The following is a 21,876-nucleotide window of genomic DNA, read 5'->3' on the forward strand; positions in this document are numbered from 1 at the left end:
GAGGTAGTAATAACGCTATAACGTTATTTTCAGTTTATTAGTCATGTTAATATTTTTGAGTTGTAAATAGCTTGTAACTTGTTAATATTTTTAAAAAAGAAAATCAAAAAGTGTTGAAGCTTCTTTTTATTATATTATCATTTTTATATATTCTCTGACACAAAGTGATTTTATTGATTTTCGGTATTGGTAAAATACTTTTAAAATGTAATAAAATTTAAATTACTCGTTACACTTCCAAAAAATAATTGAATTACAAGTCCGTTACGTATTTTTAAATGTAACAAAATTATTTAAAATAACAAAATGTAATGAGTTTCTTTTAAGCTTCTTCATATTATACAAGTGATTCTAAATTAAATAAATATAATTCAATTATTCATAAGTTACTTAGCGAAAAGTAATAAAATTGCCTAATTTCGTTATAGTAACTAGTAATTTTAGTTATTTTACTACCCAAGACTGCTAATTTTTTTTTCAAAATAATGTGCTCTTTTAATCAATAATATACCAAATATCGCGTCTAATTATGCATAGGACGCGGAATTAGATTCATTTATAAAAAAATTTTAAGCCACTTTGTTGTAAGGTTGTTAGTAACATAAAAATATTTTTCGTTTTAAGGAATAAGAACTCCCCTACCAACCAATACTATTGTTATGTATGGACGTAGAGTAGAAGCAAATACCAGAGAATACTTATCCTATAACCATTTATTATGATCTAAACAATCAACATAATCACTAACACCTATACACCCGTTCGGGTGTGTAATCAGTGTGACCACTGATACATAACAACTATAACCTCGATCAGTGACGTATTTAAAAAAATTGTATGGAGAGTCTATAAGATTTAGAATGCAGAGTAGTGGTAACCTTTTCACTACTCCCGCTACTATGTTTTTATGTCTATGGGGATCCGGACCCAATGTCACTTGTAAAGACACTACAGACATCTATAACAACATATCACCAATTTCTTAAATTAACTATTAAACATTTTTACTGAATGATGGTGTGTTTGGGATAACTTCATAAAATTTTTAAATTTATATGCGGATTTATATACATAAATTACTATTACGAAAAGAATCTGTAACTCGCTTAGACTAAGTGAGATACAAATTCGATGTTAAATCATGGTTATTGAATTAACATGTTTCCCCATGTAACAACAAAAAAAAAAGCAAATGCTAATTATAACTAACCATTGTTAGTATTTTAATTAACATTTGGAGTAATTGACTAAATTTTTTTGTTCAAGTAAAAATTTTATCATACATTTTATACATATATAAATTTATATGTAATTTGAAAAATTAAATGACTTGAGTACATTCTCGTTAGACTTACAAATTTTTATAAAGAGATAAGTACAGAAAATAAGATTTATATTAGTCCAAGTTAGGACTTAGTGTTGTTAGATTTTATTAACTTTAAGTAGTAAATATATCATCTATGGGTTACCCCATTTCAATGTTATCATCCCGGCTTCTTACTATTTCCTATGGTGTAATTATCAAAATTTTCAGTTGACGGTTATGTCAAAAATGTGAGAAATAAATTATACAAAATATATTTCATTTATATTTTAGGTATTCCGGTTATGAATTTGGACATATAATTTTCTATTAAATACCTTTTTTGTAAAAAGTTTTAACAACTTATAAAATGAACACTAATATTCAAGGATCGTGTGTTGACGTTTTAGTATGTATGATGATTTATTGAAATTTATGAAATAGTAATTGGGAATTATTATTTTAGGAGTTCAAATGCTCAGCATTTTGCAATCTGAAAGTTTTCGAAGATGGTAATAAATTTGAAAGATCAATTAGTGCTGTTGTCTGTAGTAATCGCTTTGGAATTACTTTTGTTGCTTATCCAAAGCGACTGTGTAGTAAGATCCTTTATCTTTAATATTTTTACATGAAATACATAAATATATTTTTATATTTAAAGACTAAAACATTTTTTTATAATCCATTTTATTTATCTGGAATAGCTCTTTTTAATAGGACAGTATATATTTGTAAATATAATTTTTTTTTTTCGTTTTAGAATTATTTCTTCACTTTGTTTTAATTTAAATACTCTAATTTCATTATTATACAATAATAATAATAATAATTTATTTTTAAATTTAAAAAATAATCTACAGTGTAATATATTATTTTATTTTTGTAAATAAAATAACAACATTAATTTAACTTCAAATTTTAATCCTTGATCCAGTCATTATAAAAATATTAAATTAAAAAATAATGATCAAAGTTAAATTTTTAATCATAAAATGTATGACTTTTTTAAATTGAATATTCTGTAATGTACAAGTACTAAGTGAAATTATATTTTATTAATTTACATTAAGTTCACATTACTTATAATTACACTGTTCACTGTGGCGAAAAAGGCTTATAATGGTAAATTTTTTAAACATCCTAAATTTTATTTTTTTTTTCCCTAAGTAATATTTTTATAACCAATAGTTTAATTTGAATTTTTTTTATTAAACTATTATTATGAATTAAAATCATAAAAATATTTTCAGTGATTTTAATGAACAATGTTCGTCAAATAGTTGGTGATTTTGGAATTGAAAAAAGTACTATTACAAATTTTTTGAGACGTGAAATTGATTTGGAATCTGTTCCTAATTTTCTAGACCTCAGCTGTGATGAAGAATATTTAGCTATTGCTTTAACAGTAAATTCTCGACCAATTATTCAAATTTATCATTTAGAAACTTTGATTGCACAAGTAAGTCCTTATAAAATGTGATTGAAAAACTATGCCTCGCATAATATCTTTAAAAGAAAACAACATATTATATATATATATTTTTTAGAAGTTAATAGTATCTTATAAAGGGATTGAAAATGTTAGTTTTTCAAAAAGTACATTTTGATCAAAATTATCATCAGTTTTTATTATTGTAGTGATATCACATTTAGACATTACAATAGATTAGTCATTTTTAAACCATATTTAGAAAAAATCATGAATTTTTTATATATTTATAGGGTTTTGAATATTTTATTTTGTTCTGGAAAAAGTTGAAAATATTGTTTTAGAAGCTATAATTTAATGAAAATTTAAAATAAATGAAATTTCAAACAAACTCTTAAAAAAATAAAACTTGTGATATAAACTGTACTTAATATAAAATAAGTATAAATTAAACGAATATATGTATTATAGAGACTATATTGGGAACGTTTTGTATTTTAAAGAGACACAGAAGGGATAAGTTAAAACAATTTTTGTTTTTAATTATAAAACAGGATATTATTTAATTTTGAAAAAAATTTGTAATATGTTTTATTTTTATTAACCTGTATTGTATCAATGATAAAATTATAATTATAATTAATAATTTAAACTTTTCTTAAGATTTATTTTAATGAAATAGTAGTCTTGGTATTAATTTATATAATTGAATAATGATTAAAAAATAATAATAATATCACATTATTAAGCTATGCGAAATTCACTTTTTTTAGCTTCGATGCGAAGCTGAGAAGGTATTGGTTTTACTATGATGTGTTTTTTTTTTTGTGTGTCTGTTACCACTTTTTCTCAGCTCTCACCGAACGGATTTCTTTCAACAATACGTCAAAAGATCACAAATCGTATCTAGTCNCTCACCGAACGGATTTCTTTCAACGATACGTCAAAGATCACAAATCGTATCTAGTCGAAAACATTACCCTCAAAAATTGAAAAAATTTCCCTCGTTCCCCATAAATGGGGGAAACCTCCAAAAAAATTACAAATTTAAAAATCGCTAATTTTCGAAATTTTTTCAATTTTTTTTACTAANCCAATTTTCGAAATTTTTTACTAAAAACTGCTGTAACTTTTTCAAAAATGAACATATCAATATAGTTTTTTTTTTATAGATGCTTAATGTCTTTACCTAACATTTGGTATATTTTTTTGTAAATTTGACCCTTTATCTGCCCACAGGGGAGGTTTTAAAATGACAACTTTTTCAACTTAACTTTTGAAAATGTTCCGGAAGGTCTGACACTTTTATATATATCTTAAATTAAAGCTAATGTAATGTACTTTAATTTGAAAAAAAAATTTCAGACTTTATTTTATCTTCACGGTGAAGTAGTATTTATATACATCTTTTATTGGACATACTTTTTTTTTTAATCAGACTATTTCCCTATATACGGGAGGGCTAAAAAATGCATATAGAAAGTAGAACTTTTTCAACTTAACTTTTGAAAGTGTTCCGGAAAGTCTGACACTTTTATATATATCTTAAATTGAAGCTTATGTAATATACTTTAATTTGAAATAAAAAAATTTGACTTCTGGACTGGTCTTCACGGTGAAAATAGACATCAAAGTTAATAAAAAATTACGATGTTTTTTTATATTTTTAACTTAATAATGCTATAACTTTTTGGAAAATGTATGGATAAGTAATTTTTTTTTTTATATAGATGCTTGATGTCTTTAATTATCATTTGGTATATTTTTTTTGTAAATTTGACCCTTTATCTGCTCACAGGGGGGGATTTTAAATGACAACTATTTAACAAAAAATTAACTTTTGAAAATGTTCTGGAAGGTCTGACACTTTTATATATATCTTAAATTAAAGCTAATGTAATGTACTTTAATTTGAAAAAAAAAAATTTGACCTCTGGACTTGTCTTCACGGCGAAAATGGCTACCGAATGCTATTTTCGTGTGAAAATTCTCGATTTTATTATTTATATTATATTTAACTTTATAATGCTATAACTTATTTGAAAAGTTTATGGATCCACACAATTTTTTTATGAGAAATAATATTTTTTAATAAACCGTTTTTCATTCGACATATTTTATCTTAATCGAGATATTAATAAGGAACCAGTAGATCAAGTAGCTTTTGGAATAAAACACCAATTTTTTTTAAATTAAACACTATCTAAAGATTTGCATCGAAGCGTTTATTTTTGATAGTGATTTTAATCACTGTCAGATATCATTATACTTGATCCAACTATGCCACGTCACCACTGTGCCGCGACCCCCCTGTGCTGGGTTTTTTTATTTCTAAGTTCATGATTAACTTAGTTGAAATTAAAAGGGTCTGTTAGGATTCTTATGTAACATGTATTTTTATTATTTAATTTGTTTATTTTAAAATTGCTATATTTAACACCTTTGTAAATATACTTAGGATATTTTTAAAATGTTGCTTGGAATATTGACCATTTTAAATACTCTGTTATATGCCAATAAAAGAATAAATTGAAACTAATTTCCAAATTTATTATGATAATAATATTCATATAAGATAGATGATAACCAATAATTAAATAAATGTTTGTAAAAATAAAACTAATAATGTTTAGAACCATGTGAGTTTATGGACAAGTATTACTCTTGAAGCTACCCAGCATTCTCATGTTGTTGATTTGTCTTGGAATCCCGGTGTTCAAAATTCTTTGGCATGTTGTTTATCTGATGGATCTTTACATATAATAGAGTTGAAAAATGATAAAACCTACAGTATTGTAAATTTGCCTCCTCAGTCAAGTACTTTGTGAGTATCTGTTAATAAGAATAATGTGTGATTTTGATTAATATGTTTTACTAAGACCTAAAATCATGATAAAAACATTAAAAATGGAAAAAGTATGAAAAAAAAATTAATTATATCATAAAACATAAAAAAAATTAATTATAAAAATATATATATATACTATTAAGCATAAAAACCTTTAATCATTAAAAACATTTTTTCATTAAATGTAACATAATGTTAATTAAAAAATTGAGTAAAAATTAAAATAATGTTTTGAATTATAAGGTTAAGATAGTCATAATTTCAAATTGATCATGCTAAGAAATGTCAAGAAAAAAAATCGAGTACACGTTATTTTTCATTTTATTTATCAAGCTATTGGCTACATTGACATTAAATTAATGTTAGATATTATGTTTAATATATACTAAGAAAATCCCTTAATTATTAACTATTTAATATTAAAACTATTGGTTACAAAAATTGTTGAAATAAAATTCTAGTTTTTTTTTTTTTATTCATATGTTTTATGTGTTGTGCTTTATTAAATAAGCTAAGTATTAATTTTATCATGTTTAATACCATGAAATCTTAATTCAATGGAAATTCTGTGGACTAAACTTTTTTATGTTATGTCAAGGTTTCCGTTAAATAAAAGTAAGATTAGATAGGTTTAAAAATCTGGGTCTGTAAAATTTTTATGATCAGGGGGATCATAAATGTTCCTGATAAAAAATTATTTCACTGTACTATAAAATTATTGCTACATTAATTTATTAAACAAATTTGTAATACTAAACCAAAAAAATGGCCATATGTGGTTAATCAAAATTCCACCCACCCTAAATTAATTACTTAAAAATTAAGTGTATTAATGTATTGTGAGCATATTGTTATCTATTATTTATTCTTTTGATTATTTATTTATGTTTTAGAATCTAAGCAATGTAAAGCTTAAAATACATAAAAAGTTATGCTTAATTTTAATTTATGTAAAAATTAAACAACATTATAATATCACAAACATTTTTTTTAGAAAAACAATCTGTATATAAAATTTACAATAATTTTTCTTTTACCTATTCAATTATGTAGTATTAATATTGTTAAAAGAAGCCACACATTGATAACATCTCATTTAGTTTTAGTTATGATTTTATTGTTGTCGTTATTATTTTATATCAATAGGTCTCTGTTCCAATTGTGTTTAAATCATTGTGGTGGTAGTCAGTCAGGTATTGAAATTGTGTACATTCTTTCAGTTAAAAATTTTGTGTTTGTATTAATTTTTGACTAAAATCTAGTATAGTATAAAATAGCAAATTCTTTGACATTTTTGATGTTTAAATCTTTATGTAGGATTTCTTTTGTTACATATCAAGGTGCACCTGTTAAAACGCATAATGTTATTTTTTATTAGGTTTATATTGGTTAAATATTAGATGGTTTAGCTCAGGGGTCGGCAATTAGGTTCCATGGCGGTCCAAATAATTTGAAAAAAAAATTTCGAGGGCCAGATAAAACTTAAATATGTTTATTTTTGTATTAAAAACATAGTTTAAGACAAATTATTTAATATAATATAAATTATGAAAGTATAAAACTTAAATTATTAAAATAATAAAAATACAAATTTATACATAAAAATTTACTTTACTTATTTTAATGAGAAAAAAGACATTTCTTGTCCTGAGCTAATTTTTTGAAATTTGGTACTCTCGGAGAGCAACATATGCACAGAGTGTTTTCAAGGTGGAGATCAGTTAATCTTGAACGATATTTATTCTTTAAAAACGTCATTTTGAAGAACGAAGTTTCACATATGTATGTGGAGCCAAACATGGTAGCTAATTTTATAGCCAGTTTTCTACAGTTAATGTACTTATCTAAAATATGCTTTGTCCAAAAATCTTCAGTAGATGCAGTTTTGTATTGTTGCAATGAAATATCTTCTTGCAATTCAATAATTTCTATTTGAAGTGAAGATTTTGGATATTGGAACAATTTTGTAGCTACGTCAATCCATTCTCCTGTTGGAGAAACTTCAAAAGGATTTTTTAAAAATTGCGAAAGTTTTCTAATTTCTGCAAAGTCTTTGAATCTCTTGGAAAATTCTTTGCTGAAATCTGACAAAAAACTTATAAACACTATGCAATCTATATTGGAATTATTTTTATATTTAAGCATTGTTGGAAAATGAATAAAGTCTTGATTTTTAATATCTTGTTCAAATATTTCAAGTTTTTGACGGAAAGCAGATACAGTTGATATCAGATCACAAATTAATTTTTTATTTCCTTGTAACTCAGTATTAAGTGCATTTAAATATTTAAGAATATGTTTTAAAAATGCCACAGCTAGTATATTACTCTTGTTTGTTAAAAATTTATAATACTGTTTTGATTCTTCCGAATCCAATTTTTCCAAGAACATGATTACTTCTACTTTTATGTTCCAAAAGCGTTTGATCACTCTACCTTTACTCAACCAACGAACATTGTTGTGTTGAAGTAACTAATAACTAATAATATTAATAACTGCCCTGTGTTGTGTTATCTAGACTATTATTATAAACAACGATAAACGATGAACGCCATCGTAATATCCAAATACATTATAAAAATAGAACATATTCCTATTATGTGTGGAAACCGGCATTGAAGAAAACTATTTTTGGCGGTCCAGTTATTTTCCCATCGCAGGCCATATCCGGCCCGCGGGCCGCCAATTACCGATCCCTGGTTTAGTTGGTCCCTATACATGGATACCATTATACCAAACTAGTCTGATTATTGACTGATAAATAATTATTTTTGTTTTAAGAGGTAATTAAGTATTCAGTAGTAGACAAAAGAAATTAAGTGTGTTTTTAGCTTTTTTCTTTCAGGTGAGGTCCCCATGTCAATAATAGTTTGTTCAAAATTATGCTTAGGCACTTGATCTCGTTTTGGGTATTAATAACTATATTGTTTAACTTTATATCTGGCCATTTTTCAGATCAGAGAGCAAATGTTACATGACTTGGCTTATTTTCACTTATTTTAATTTTCCAGTTCCTGAACCAAGATTAGATAATGTTGATGTGCTTTTGTAGGTAGTGAACAACTTCAGTAATATTACTATGAGTAGAGAGTATAGCTGTTTTTTCAGCAAATATAGTAAGAAAAGTATTAGTAGTTTGAGGTAAGTCTGCAATAAAAATATTGTTAAGGTCAGAAGACTGGTGACTTCCTTGAGAGACGCCTGCTTGAGTTATTTATTAAAGAAAATATTGTACAGCTTTGTCTTATCAAAACATTTTTTTCATAAAGACTTAATGATTAGTTTAAAGGTGCTGGAAATATTTTTTTAATTTGCAAAGCAGCCAGTCATGCCACACCTATCAAGTGTTTGATATGGTGTGAACCTATGAATTTGGTATTTAGTAGAGTATCTCTCGTGGAACTCAAACTGAGTTTTGAGTAAGTTTGCTTCATGTATGTAACAAGCAGATCAATCTATATGATGCTGCCATATTTTTTGATTTCCTTGGTTTAGGTATAAGTATTATTACGGTTATTTTCCAAATTGACGTAAAGTAAGCAAGACGTATCACACTATTGTAAATATATGTTGAAAGGAGAATACCTTTTTTTGATGATTCATCAACACTTTATTTGTGATGAGATCATAACCAGGAGCTTTACTTTTTGGTAATTTTTTAATAATTGATATGATTTCTCCAGAATTGAACGGCTTAACAATAGGAATCAAAAGTAAAAAACATGTTATAAAGTTATTAACCATATTAATATAATGAGAGTTGGGTTTAATGTCCTCAGGTGGATAATATGTATTTAATAAATATTGGTTGTTGCCAAAACAACTCCACTTTGAATGTTTAGAGATAAAATCCCCTATCATAAATGAGTGATCTGGGAAATTGAAAAAATTTTATAAGTCATCTTGACGTATATTCCATCTAGGAGGGCAATAAACCGTGGATATGGTGAATGGTATGCTATTAAGTTTTATATACACACTTGAAGGTTGTGTAGATGAATCTTGGTATGGACTTATTTTGTTGTGTTTTATGTTTTTGGAAATATAAATGGCGGAACCAGCATGGGCTGTTCCGTCAAGGTGATTAGTTTTGAATAGTGCTGTTTTTCTCAAATTCTAGATATTTTTTTATTTTATATTTAGATGTTTAAGTTGGAGCCCTAAAGGAAAACAAATAATTGTTGGGAGTACTAATGGATCACTGACCCAGTATAAACCTGAACTTAAAGCAGTTAAACAATATTCACCACCTACTGATGTATCAACTAATGTAATACCTATTAAAGTAAAGTGGATATCAAACTTTCAGTTTGCTGTAATTTATGATTTGATTGACAATTCTGATGAACAACCAAGTATTATCATATTAAATATTTTAAATATAATTAAATTATTTATTTAAATATATTATAATTTTAGGTCTATATATTGTAAATACTCCTAAAAATTCACCTATTGAATTTATCAATTTTGAGCAATTTGTTATAATGAACTCGGAACAGTATAGAGTCAATCAATATTATATCATTTTTCAGCCAATCTGGTAACTTAAAATACAATTTTTAATAGATTTAATTTAAAATATATATATATATTTATTCATTTATATAATTATAAATAATTTTTATAGGAATATACTTTTTGTGGGATCATCAAATTGTACTGAAATCGGTGTAATGGGAATGAATAACGATGGACATTGGCAGTGTTGGACATTAGAAACTAGACCTGAACTGCCATTTACTCTTGATAAACAAATGTATCCATTAGGAGTTTCTTTAGACCTATCATCTCAAATGCGTATAAAACAATGTATAAACATTTTCATTTCATTTTATTAATATGTACTAGTCTACAATTTTTAAAGGATTTTTTTGGCGTACAAATATTTGTTGATTATTTAGCAAATGGACATATTTTGAATGGACAAGTTTAAAAAAAGTAGAATATAGAAGGGGTTCTGCAAAGTGGAATTGAGACATTTTTAAACAGGAGCGAATTCAGAATATTTTAATGAAGGGACGCAAAAAATTATCAAAATTAACTTTTTGTTTTTTTTATTGTTCAAAATACTTTTATAAAGTAGACGATAATAACCCAAGGAGGGAGCACGGTTCCACTGTGTTTTCCCCTGTATACTCCTTTGATTTAAAATTTAATATTGATTAATTTCTGACAGTGATTAAATGTATATTTGATAAGTGCAAAAAAAAGTATACATCTATTTTTATAACTATTATAAATATTTTAAAGGTTATTTGTGGCCAACAATATCAAATATTCAACATAGGCTTAAAAATGGTTAACTATTTTTAATACATGACAAATATGATTTTTTTTTTTAGTAACTGGTTGCAAAACCAAATACCAGTATGTAAAACAAAACTATTTTGAAACTTAAACTTAATAAAAAAAGGTTGATTACTCATTGTAGACGAGTCGTTAAAAATTTCAAAATTTATCATATTTACTGAAAATAGTATGCTGATCTTTATAAATTGTTATTTGATTCAATCATTATTTAAATATTTAGAGTGATTTAAAGAAATTATCATATCTACCAAAAATTATATGACAAAATGATTTTATAATTTTTAGAGGCCAATTACTCTTAGAAGACCAAGCATCAGAAAGTCTTTTTTTTTTTTTTAATCATACAGTACAGAATTTGCCAAAAGCCGGCTTCCAGTTCAAATCTGGCCCTCAGAGGGTAATAAATTGGACCACCAAAAATATTTAACACCTAAATTAATTTTTAACTTATTTTCATTATTATCTCCTATATATTCAGAGAAAGTTGATTAATTATCTACGTATAATTTCTGTTTGATTTACTTATTCAATATCGGAGAGTATCAAATTTCAAAAAACCTAACAAAGGGCAAACAGTGCCTATTTTTTTATTTAAGTACATCATTTTATGTTTTGAGATTAAATCATGTTAAGTTTATTTTTAGTTTTAAATAATGCTGTATTAAATCTCCAAAATTGGTTATTTTTACCAAAAATTATATAATTTTTATCTTTAATAACTTCTAAATATTCAAATTTCGGATAGTTTTTTTTTCATCTCACAATCAATTTTATTAGGTTTAAATTAATGTAGTTTTAAAAGAGGTAGATTTTTATTAACATCAAAAATTATAAAGAAAAAAAAATTTATATTATAAGTCCCCACAGTACCTAAGTTAATGATAATTTTTTTTAAAAAAAGCATGTCATTAACAAGATAAATATTTGAAGTATTATCAATAAACATTTTTCAATAATTTATCCAGTTTTAAAAAAGCTATTTTAATATAATGTGATGAAAACTAAAACTAAAAATATCAATATTAACTGTTTTATATCAATTGTAATTTTTGGATATTCCATTTTATAATAGGGATGGAGGGGAATTTAAAATTCTTGGGACTAATGGCTTCAACAAAATATGTGTTCTGATCTTTTGATCATTAATCAAAATTGGTCCTGTATGTGCGGTGTAATTGCATGTATGGACAAAAAAAAACAGTTAAACCAATAGCATCAAAACTAAAAATAAAACTTTGATACCAATTTTAAATTAATAATTTACATTTACTACTTAAAAAATATGTATTACAAATTTGATTAATAAAAAAAACCTAAATAATTAGAGTTTATTATGTATTACAGTATCGAAAGCTAATGAAGAAACATTTCTTGATCCAATGCCAGTTTTATGTGTACTATCTAGTGATGGTGTATTATTTTTGTATCATTTAGAAAATCAACTGTGTATCAATCAAAATATTTGTAAACCTTCTATTGAATTACCTAATAATGTGGTATCAGTACTATTTAATAGTATTTCAAAACCAGTAAGTAAATTATTACAATCTTTTTAATATATTAACTAAAGTTTTGATAAATGAAATTTTATATTATATGTATTTTAATAAATAATAAATTTATGTGGTTATTTTCCAAAAGCTGATAACTTTCAGAAATTTTTTAGGGGAACAAAAACAAATTTATTACTTCATTGGAGTTATTTATAGAAAGTTAATATTTTTAAAGTGCAAAAATAAACTTTTCCTTAAACTTGTAATTTTTTGACTCGTAAAAAATAACATCTTCCTCTATACAAATTATATAAAATCTTAGAAACCCATTTGACTATTAGCTTTTAGATATAAGCCACAAAATTTTAAATTTTATAATAATTTTGCATTATATGACTTTTTGTGATTTGTTTATAAGTATATGTGTATTATGTTTTATTATAAAAATAAATTTTAATTAATACTTTTTTTTTGTGATTTCAAATTATATACAAGTATTAATAATTACTTTATCAAATAAAAATTCTTAAACAGCTAAATCATTGACAAGTAGTTATTAAATTTGAAAATAATTGTAAATGTTCATGAACATTTATAACAAGTGTAGTCATAATAATTAGATGACGATTTAAATTATAATTAATTTCTCATTATATATCAAATTTTTTAAATAGGTAATATTTATAAATCATTTTATTTAAGAATAGCTGAGTCTATGAAATTAATGTGAATTTATATTTTTACATTTAGAACTGGTGTGAACAGTACATAGTTAAAAAAAAACGTAGTAATTAATATTAAATTATCATATTTAAATACTTAAATTTAAGAGCCTAACAATCAATCAAGAAATATTTTTAAAAAATGTATGTACACCACTTAGTTTTAAAGTTGAAGGGAGTATTGAGCTGTGTATAATTTGACCTTAGGGGTCTCAATGTGAGTATCCTAATTGGGTTTCTTTAAATTGGAACGACCCCTTTTAAATTTAATGACTCTTTTTTTTAATAAAATTTTTTAATAATTTTGTTATTATATCAAAAAAGTATCATTATTATCTTAACTTTTTCACTCGAGTCACTGTTAAAATGTTGTTAATATATTTTTAAATATTTAATTGTATTGCTTAAATCTAATATTATTGAAAGATTTAATAGAATAAATATTTAATAGTAATTTTCTTATACTTTTAGAACATTTTACTGAAAAGTGAACCTTCAAATGGGACTCATAAAGTTACTGATGAAGATGTAATCAATGTTGTGTAAATAATTTTTTTTTACTTTTTTAAAAATAGTACATTTTTTAGTGTAGTTAAAATTGCACTAAAGAGTATTTTATACTATACACAATGAATTGAATAATAACAATCAATTGATCTTATTAATAATTTATTTTTAAATTTCTATAGTGATTTGGTAAATGAAAATGAAATTAATAATGAATCAGTTCTTGCTCAGTATTTAGAAACTTCGACTACTTCTCAAGCTGAAAAAACACAAATAAGTAAGAATTTTTAAATTCTTTTTATTAAAAGTTTGTCTATTAATAGTAAACAATGTTTTCTTTAATTAAAAGTAAATAGTCCAATAGTTCCAGTTACTAAATCAAATGCTCCAATAGTATCACCAAATACAACATTTTCAAATGTTCAAAATACAAACAATATTTCTAATAAAAATAAATCTACTGAAGTTATAACCTCTTGTACTGCTGAAATACTTTTAAAAGAAGTCATGGAAGATGTTAAGTTATTTCAATCTCAATTAGAAAATGTTTTAAAATTATCAACTAAAACCAGTAAATTAAAAGTAATAATTGGTATTAACCTCAATATATCTTGTATAGTAATTTAATTTGAATTTTATTCACAGATAGGGGATGAAAAAGACAAGGAAATTTTAATAAAAAAGTGGTCATCATTAGATTTGTTTTTTAAAGAACTAAATGAAACTAATCGTTCTCAATGGACTGAAACTAAAGCATTGCAAAAGTCAGTATTAGATGCTACTGCTTGGATTGAAGATTCAAAATCTCGTCTATTCTTTTTGAAAAATCCTAAGTAAAAATGAATTGTTGTGTTATATTATTATTATTTATTTTATTGCAAATATAATTATTGTGTAGATACAAGTGTTTATTAAAGAATGAAAATGATGAGCCATTCAGTAAAGTCATTTTTGACAATATAGAGCGAACCCTATATTACATTGAAACACAATTAACACATGTTGATGATCAATTGAAATCTCGTTATGATAATTATAACATCAATAACAAGTAATTTAATAGTAGTATCTCTTAGCTCGTATAATAATTAATTAACTTTTTGTTTTCTTAACTAAAATAGAGAAATGAAAATTCCTCGTCTAGAAACTATTTATCAAGCATTAGTTTATAACACAAACACAGTTAATAAACTAAAAGAAAAAATTAAATACTTATGTGACAGTGTTGAACAAGTAAAAGAAATAACATTAAAAAAGTTGTCAGTTGCTCCTGATGTTGTACAAAACACATCAAGATTAAATGATTCTAGGTTTGTTATATTTCTTATTGTTACATTAACAACAAAACACCTTAATTCAAAAATATTTATTTTTAATTTTTGTTACAGTTATACAGGGTGATTGATTTTATAGTATTTATTTTTTAGGTCTATCACTTATCCCTTTTAAGAGTGCCAACTTAATATTTTTATATAGTAATATTCATATTTTACAAATTTAAATATTGGAAAATGATATTCAACTAAGAAAATTTGTCTAAAACAATTTTTAAACGAGTGTTTTGGATGTTATAAATATTTTATACCTGAGTCAGAGTAGGAGCACGACATTGTGATACGTTTTGATTAGAGCTTGGAACTTATAGCATTAAAAAAAAGTTTGATATTTTGACTTCTTTGACACCCAACTGTGAGAAAATTTTATTTTAGGTGTATAAAGTATAACATTTTTCATTTTATGAGGGAGTAATCCTCTATGTACCCCATAATTAAATTCCTATAATTTAAATTATATTTTTAGTATTTAAAAAAATAAATACAAAAATCTATTCATTATTGATGTACTCAAAATAATTAAAACAAATTTTAATAATACTTTAAATTCTGAGCCCTGATAACAATAAAAATAACATTACTCAAACCTCACCTCCAGTCTATATTTTAAAGTGTTAATAATTTCTGATATAATAATAATAATTTTCTCTTTAATAACCATTAGTAATTTTTTTATTTTTGTTATTCGTATTGCATTAACAATATACAAATTACAATTAAAAGGTATTGCCATTTACTTATAATCAGGTTAATCACATATTATAACTAACAAAATGTATGACTTAAATTTTGTTTTATTTTAGGGATATTGGTTTATCTAAATTATCTGAACAATTATTAAAAATCACTCTGGAGAAGGATGGTGTTTCAGCAATAAATTCTTACAATATTGCGAAAAAATATTCTGTTTTATCAGCTAATCAACGAGCACTTTCTAGTACTAAAGTTAATCAATTACAAGATTGGTTGAAAGATTTTAAAACAAGAAGAACGAAAAACAAGTCAAAGTATGCTAATATAGACTATAGTAAACCTGTATGTAGTACACCATTGAAAAATAAAGTCAAACAATATAATGATAGTCAAGTGAATGGAAAAATAACTCCTATTATTTCTGCGAATATTAATGAAGAATACAGTATTCAAACACCTGTTTCATTTAATATAAAATCTAATAGTGATATTAAAAAAATTGAGTCTACGGATAAAATATCTGATGTATTCAAACATGATTTGAATACTATACCACAACCATCAATATGTCCAAGTATTCATCAAACTTCAACAACTTCAAATCCAATAGTACACAATATCTTTACTAACTCTAAACCAACTCTTACTGATTTTTCATCAAGTTTATCAAAACCTTCTAATGTTAATACTAGTGTGCCATCAATTTGGAAACCTGTAGAGAGTGTATCGAATACTAAACCATTAGTTTTTAATAATGTTTCAGATAAATTTGATTACAAGATTTTTACAAAAGACAGTTCAATTATATCTACTTCCAATACTACTCCAGCACAAGAAAAAATTAGTGTATCTACTAGTTCTATTAAAACACCTTTAGACTTCAGTATAAAATCACAATCTGTTCCTTCCTACGCAATATATACTGCAACCACTGTAGCTTCAAAAACATCCAGCTTGGATGTAGTTTCTGAAACAATTAATACTAATACTAAATTACCATTTAGCTTTAACAGTTCATTACAAACTGAGTCTTCTACAGTAAAGTTATCTCAACCAGTTATTAGTAATTTTGCTAACTCTACACCAAATAAAATAGATAAAACAAAAACAGCAACTTTAATTTCTTTAAATATAGAACCTACAGTATCAAAAGAGGCACCACTAGCTGCATTCAATTTCAATTCAAAGCCTGATATAGCATTATCATCATTTAGCTTTAACATATGTAAAACAGATGAGTCTAAAACTGGAGATAAAGAGTCTAAATGTTCATCTCCGATAATATCTGAACCGTCCACTCCCGAAAATGAAAGGGTTGAAACAAATATTTCTGCGAATAGTTTACCAATTGTAGAAATTTCTACCATTGGTATAACAGATCCAGAAACAAAATGTTCAACACCAATTACTGTTTTTAGTTCCACTAGTACCACTAGTACAACTTCAGTTTTCGATACTTCTAAAAATAGTTCTTCAACAATATTTGGCAATGCCACAAGTGCGCCTAATACTACCACAGTTTTTGGAACACCTACTATGACTACAGCTTCATCAATTTTTGGTAGTCCTATTGTTTCAACAACCTCATCAACATTCAGTTCATCCAGTACAACAAAAACTTCTACATCTTCTATATTTGGAACTCCCACATCCTTAAAAACGACTAGTATATTTGGAAGTGTTTCTCAAACATCTGCTGGTTTTGGATCTTCCACAACAAATTCATCAATTTTTGGTACTCCTACAATTACTTCAACAAGTTCAATTTTTGGTTTAGCGACTACAAGTACTTCATCTATTTTTGGAGCTCCATTGTCAACTAGTTCATCAACTATTTTTGGGTCACCTGCAACAACTAGTACATCAACTATTTTTGGAGCTCCAACAACAACTAGCACATCTTCTATTTTTGGGACTCTTGCTACAACTAATATTTCATCATCATCATCACCATCCATCTTTGGTGCTCCTTCAATTACAAATGCACCATCATCATCTATTTTTGGGGGCCCAGCAACAACCATTAAATCATCAATTTTTGGAACACCTACAACAAATACAACATCATCTATTTTTGGAACCCCAACAAATACAACTAATACAACATCTATTTTTGGTTCACCTTCAACAACAGCAACTTCTAGTGGATTGTTTGGTTCTGTTGCTGCTGCAGCAAACCAATCCTCTACATTTGGACAATCTACTTTAGGATTTAATTCTCCTGGCTCTGCATTTGGTAATATGTCTTTATTTGGGCAACAATCATGTAGTCCATCTCAGCCAGGCAATAATTTTGGAGTAGCTGCAAATCCCTTTGCTATTAATAAAACATCTACTAGCCCGTCATCTTTATTTTCTGGACAAAAAGCAGTATTTGGTCAGCCAACCGTAACAAGGTATTTATTATTTTTAATGAATAATTAAATTTAATATACAATTATAAATAGTGTAACATGAAAGAAAATATAATTTACAGTTCACAAAATAGTTTTGGAACATCAAATCCAGTATTTGGTACTGGATCAGGATTTTCTATGGGTAATCAAACCAATAATTTAGGGTTTGGTGCACCACCAGTATTTGGTAACATGGGTAAATTAATTTTAATTTTAATAATGATAATAAATAATAAATAATTTTACAATTTTTATAAAGTGATTTATTGACAAAGAATAATGATAAATAAATTAAAATTCTAGGTTCTAACTTTTCAAATACATCGGGATTTGGACAAGCTCCTGTTTTTGGGGGTTCTGGTACATTTGGTTCAGCTGTTTCATCACAATACACATTTGGTCAAACCAGTAGTTTACCAGACAGTAAATATCCAATATTGTATTTCAAATTAGAACACAAATTTTTATATTAACTATTTTTTTAGATGGTACATTTAGTTTTGGGGCTGCTGCTCAACAGCCAACCACTGCATTTGCGTCTTTAGCTGCTCAAACTAATTCTCCTACATTTGGCAATATAGCACAGAATCAAACTACTGGTTTTGCTTCTCCAGCAGCTGCCACTTTTGGACAGCAGCAGCAACCTCAAACAAGTCCATTTAAACCACAAACTGCTTCTTTTGGGTAATTCTAAAAGTTAACTAATTTGATGTCTATTTAAAGAGACAATAAATATAATTAAAAACCTTATTAATTAAGCTTAAAATATTAAAAATTAAAGTTATACTAAAAATGTTAAATTAAAACTAAACAAGTATTAAAAATATTTAACTCAAAAAGCCACAAAAATATTACTAAAAAATTGCTTATACGTATTTTGGGAACAATGTTACTATTATCAATGCTAAACACATACTCATATAATCAGATTTTTACTAATCATATTAATATTAATGGATTTATATATAATAATATTGTATATATATTAGGATGTCCCTTATTTTTAAAATTTTGGGCTTCACCTGGCTTCATTCTTTAGGCTTACCTGCTAAATTTTTTGTGTATACATATAAAAAGTGGCTACAAAAGGTAAACTCTTTACAATAATATTGAGAAATAAGTATACTTATGCGTTTAAGCCAATCAGATACATCAATTTATAATAAATAAACAATTTAAATCAAATACGTATAATTACATAATTTAATCAATGAAGTATAATTTGAGTATAGTATACCTTATTTATCATATACCAGATGATAACTAACAGAATCTAGCAATAAAACTCATGTATTTAGTAAAAATCATTATATGATCGAGCTATCTCAGCTATAGAAATAAAACGATCGGTTCAATGAAATTTTTACTTATAACTTTTATTTTGTAAAATTTAATTTTAAACAAATTTTGTATGAAATATTAGATATCACATATGGTTCGTCAGATATGATGAAATATTCATAAATATGCCAATTTCGACAATTGTACGAAATATTACGTATTTTGACATTTTTATATAAAACTAATGGATTTAGAAGAAAAACTGTTAGAATTTAATTTATACAAATCAATTAGATTTATAATTTAATTTCTATAATTTTTTCGGTGAGAATGCTAATTTACAAGTTAATTGCTGAAAACTAAAAAACTACCCTTTTTGGCCAATTTTCAACCCCAAGTCAAAACGGGTTAAACTTATCTGATCGCCCTGAAATTTTTTGTAGCCACTTTTTATATGTATATACACAAATTTGGCTTGTGAACCTAAAGAATTTATAAAATTTTAAAAATAAGGGACACCCTAATATATATGTTATTATTTTTGTCAAAAACTTATTTTTTTATAGAGGCTTTAACATTTAAGTAATTTCTCTAACAGTTATTTATAATTTTTTTTTTACATTTGATTAAATGATAAAAATGTATTATTTATTAATACATAACAAGTAAGGCTAGGCATTACATGCATTTATACATTTTGTTTAAACGATTTCGAATGTTCCCAAGTTTGTGCATCTTGGTCATAGGATTATGTATTGTAAAAATATTTTTTGTTGTATGGGGGAAAACCCCCCTAATGCCCTATCTATAATATAACTTCAGTAACAACATATTTCTAATTTTTCAAGTCAATTAATAAAAAATTTTATTGGCTTTTCATGTGTTCATAATAATTAAATAAAATTCATTAATGTTATATAATTCTTAGCTCTAATAATAAGTTTAGGTGCAAGTTTTCTATGCATAGTTTTTCTTTCCATTCATAAATGGATTTTTCGTTCATTACTCCATTTTGTGCAATCTTGAATTAGGTATTTCATAGAAATTTCAGTGTTGCAATTTTCACAATGGGGGATTGTTTCTTTTTAATTAAATGTATATGTTTGCCCATATAATTGTTTATGTATTTAACATATCTCCCAAATATATCTGTAATAAAAAAAAAACTAAACACACAGTAAAATAAATGTCACTAATTTTTAAACATTTAATAAATATAGTAACTTTAAACAAACTTTACATCACATGTTGAAACATACTGACTCACTTTTTATTCTTCATTATAAATTATAAATAAAGTTCCAATCTTTATAAACAGTTAATATTAACATTTTTAATTTCATTTATACTAAGAATTGTTTATTTTTATGTTTACCACTACATTGATGAAAATAAAAAACTTTATTTGCAGTGGAAGTTCATTCAGTTCCTGGCGTTAATTTATTTATTGGAGAAAAAAATAACATAAACAAATTGTTATATAAAACAATTATATTATTGATATAAAAAATTATGTTCATTATAATTTTACTAGTTCTTAAAATATACATTGATTTTTTGTTTATTTGTTAAATATTTCATCTTAATATTATAATTACACATTTTGTATTTTTATGTAGTTTTTATTTAATATTTTAACATTACAAACAAAATTTCTTTTTAAATATCTGTGTCAAAGCTTGTATTCAGTACAAGAGTTAAATGAAGTGTAGTTTAAAGAAATAGATGTTTTCAAAATTACTGTATGTAGATAAAATGTTTTTTATGTTTATTATTTTAGGTCTATTTTCTACATACATCACTATTCTGATAAGATAATAAGTAAAGTTTTAAACCTATTGCCTGCATTATTTAATCAAATATTTTTTTAATTTTTCTTAATCTAAGTTTATTTCTATAGCCACACTTTTGACTAAAAAAATTATTTTTCTTTAACATGGTTGGATTTAGTGGTGTATACTTATAACACATATTCTCCCCGTGTACATACCCACTCCATGTATTAAAATATTTACTAATTACTTGTCCTAAAATTGTTATTGACCCATTATACATTTTTATAATAAAAGTGCTAAAAATCGACTATTTTATATTAATGAGAAAATTTTAAATTAAAAAAAAACCCAGCACAGGGGGGTCGCGGCACAGTGGTGACGTGGCATAGTTGGATCAAGTATAATGATATCTGACAGTGATTAAAATCACTATCAAAAATAAACGCTTCGATGCAAATCTTTAGATAGTGTTTAATTTTAAAAAACGGTAGCACAGTGGGGTCGAGGCACAGTGTAGACAAGGCATAGATGGGACAAGTATAGATGATATTTGACAGTGATTTAAATCACTATCATAAGAAACGCTTCGATGCAAATCTGTAGATAGTATTTCATTTTAAAAAAAAATTTGTTAAAATAGCATATTTTTGAATACGGTAGCCGTTTGCGTATAGAAGATAGATCGTCGGGACAAATTTTTTGTTTTCATTTTGTAGTACATAAAATAAGCTTTAATTTGATATATGTTTAAAGGACGCAGTATTTCCGGAACATTTTCAAAA

General features: G+C 25.4%; 1 protein-coding gene across 1 annotated transcript; it reads left to right on the forward strand.

Moving 5' to 3' along the window:
* Window positions 1-1,497: 1,497 nt before the first annotated feature.
* Window positions 1,498-20,927, forward strand: LOC126899857 (uncharacterized). Its single transcript, XM_050675086.1, has 20 exons — window positions 1,498-1,514; window positions 1,598-1,712; window positions 1,770-1,902; window positions 2,554-2,762; window positions 5,366-5,556; window positions 9,724-9,935; window positions 10,000-10,123; window positions 10,211-10,392; window positions 12,238-12,422; window positions 13,580-13,650; window positions 13,798-13,892; window positions 13,965-14,197; window positions 14,261-14,448; window positions 14,514-14,666; window positions 14,737-14,925; window positions 15,753-18,038; window positions 18,119-18,234; window positions 18,342-18,461; window positions 18,524-18,722; window positions 20,731-20,927. Exons 2-20 carry the CDS (start codon window positions 1,674-1,676, stop codon window positions 20,756-20,758), a joined length of 4,953 nt encoding a protein of 1,650 aa, XP_050531043.1. The 5' UTR covers window positions 1,498-1,514; window positions 1,598-1,673; the 3' UTR covers window positions 20,759-20,927.
* The last annotated feature ends 949 nt before the right edge of the window (window positions 20,928-21,876 follow it).

Source organism: Daktulosphaira vitifoliae, unplaced genomic scaffold (genome assembly GCF_025091365.1).
Source record: "Daktulosphaira vitifoliae isolate Bord-2020 unplaced genomic scaffold, ASM2509136v1 Scaffold_2, whole genome shotgun sequence".
NCBI classification, from domain to species: domain Eukaryota; kingdom Metazoa; phylum Arthropoda; class Insecta; order Hemiptera; family Phylloxeridae; genus Daktulosphaira; species Daktulosphaira vitifoliae.

Bases quoted from the DNA above. Each gene is read 5' to 3' on its own strand.
- LOC126899857 (XM_050675086.1), top strand. From the start codon at position 1,674: ATGAACACTAATATTCAAGGATCGTGTGTTGACGTTTTA. The intron at 1,713-1,769 runs GTATGTATGATG...TTATTATTTTAG, and splicing joins GATCGTGTGTTGACGTTTTA to GAGTTCAAATGCTCAGCATT. The intron at 14,449-14,513 runs GTAAAAATGAAT...ATTATTGTGTAG, and splicing joins TTCTTTTTGAAAAATCCTAA to ATACAAGTGTTTATTAAAGA.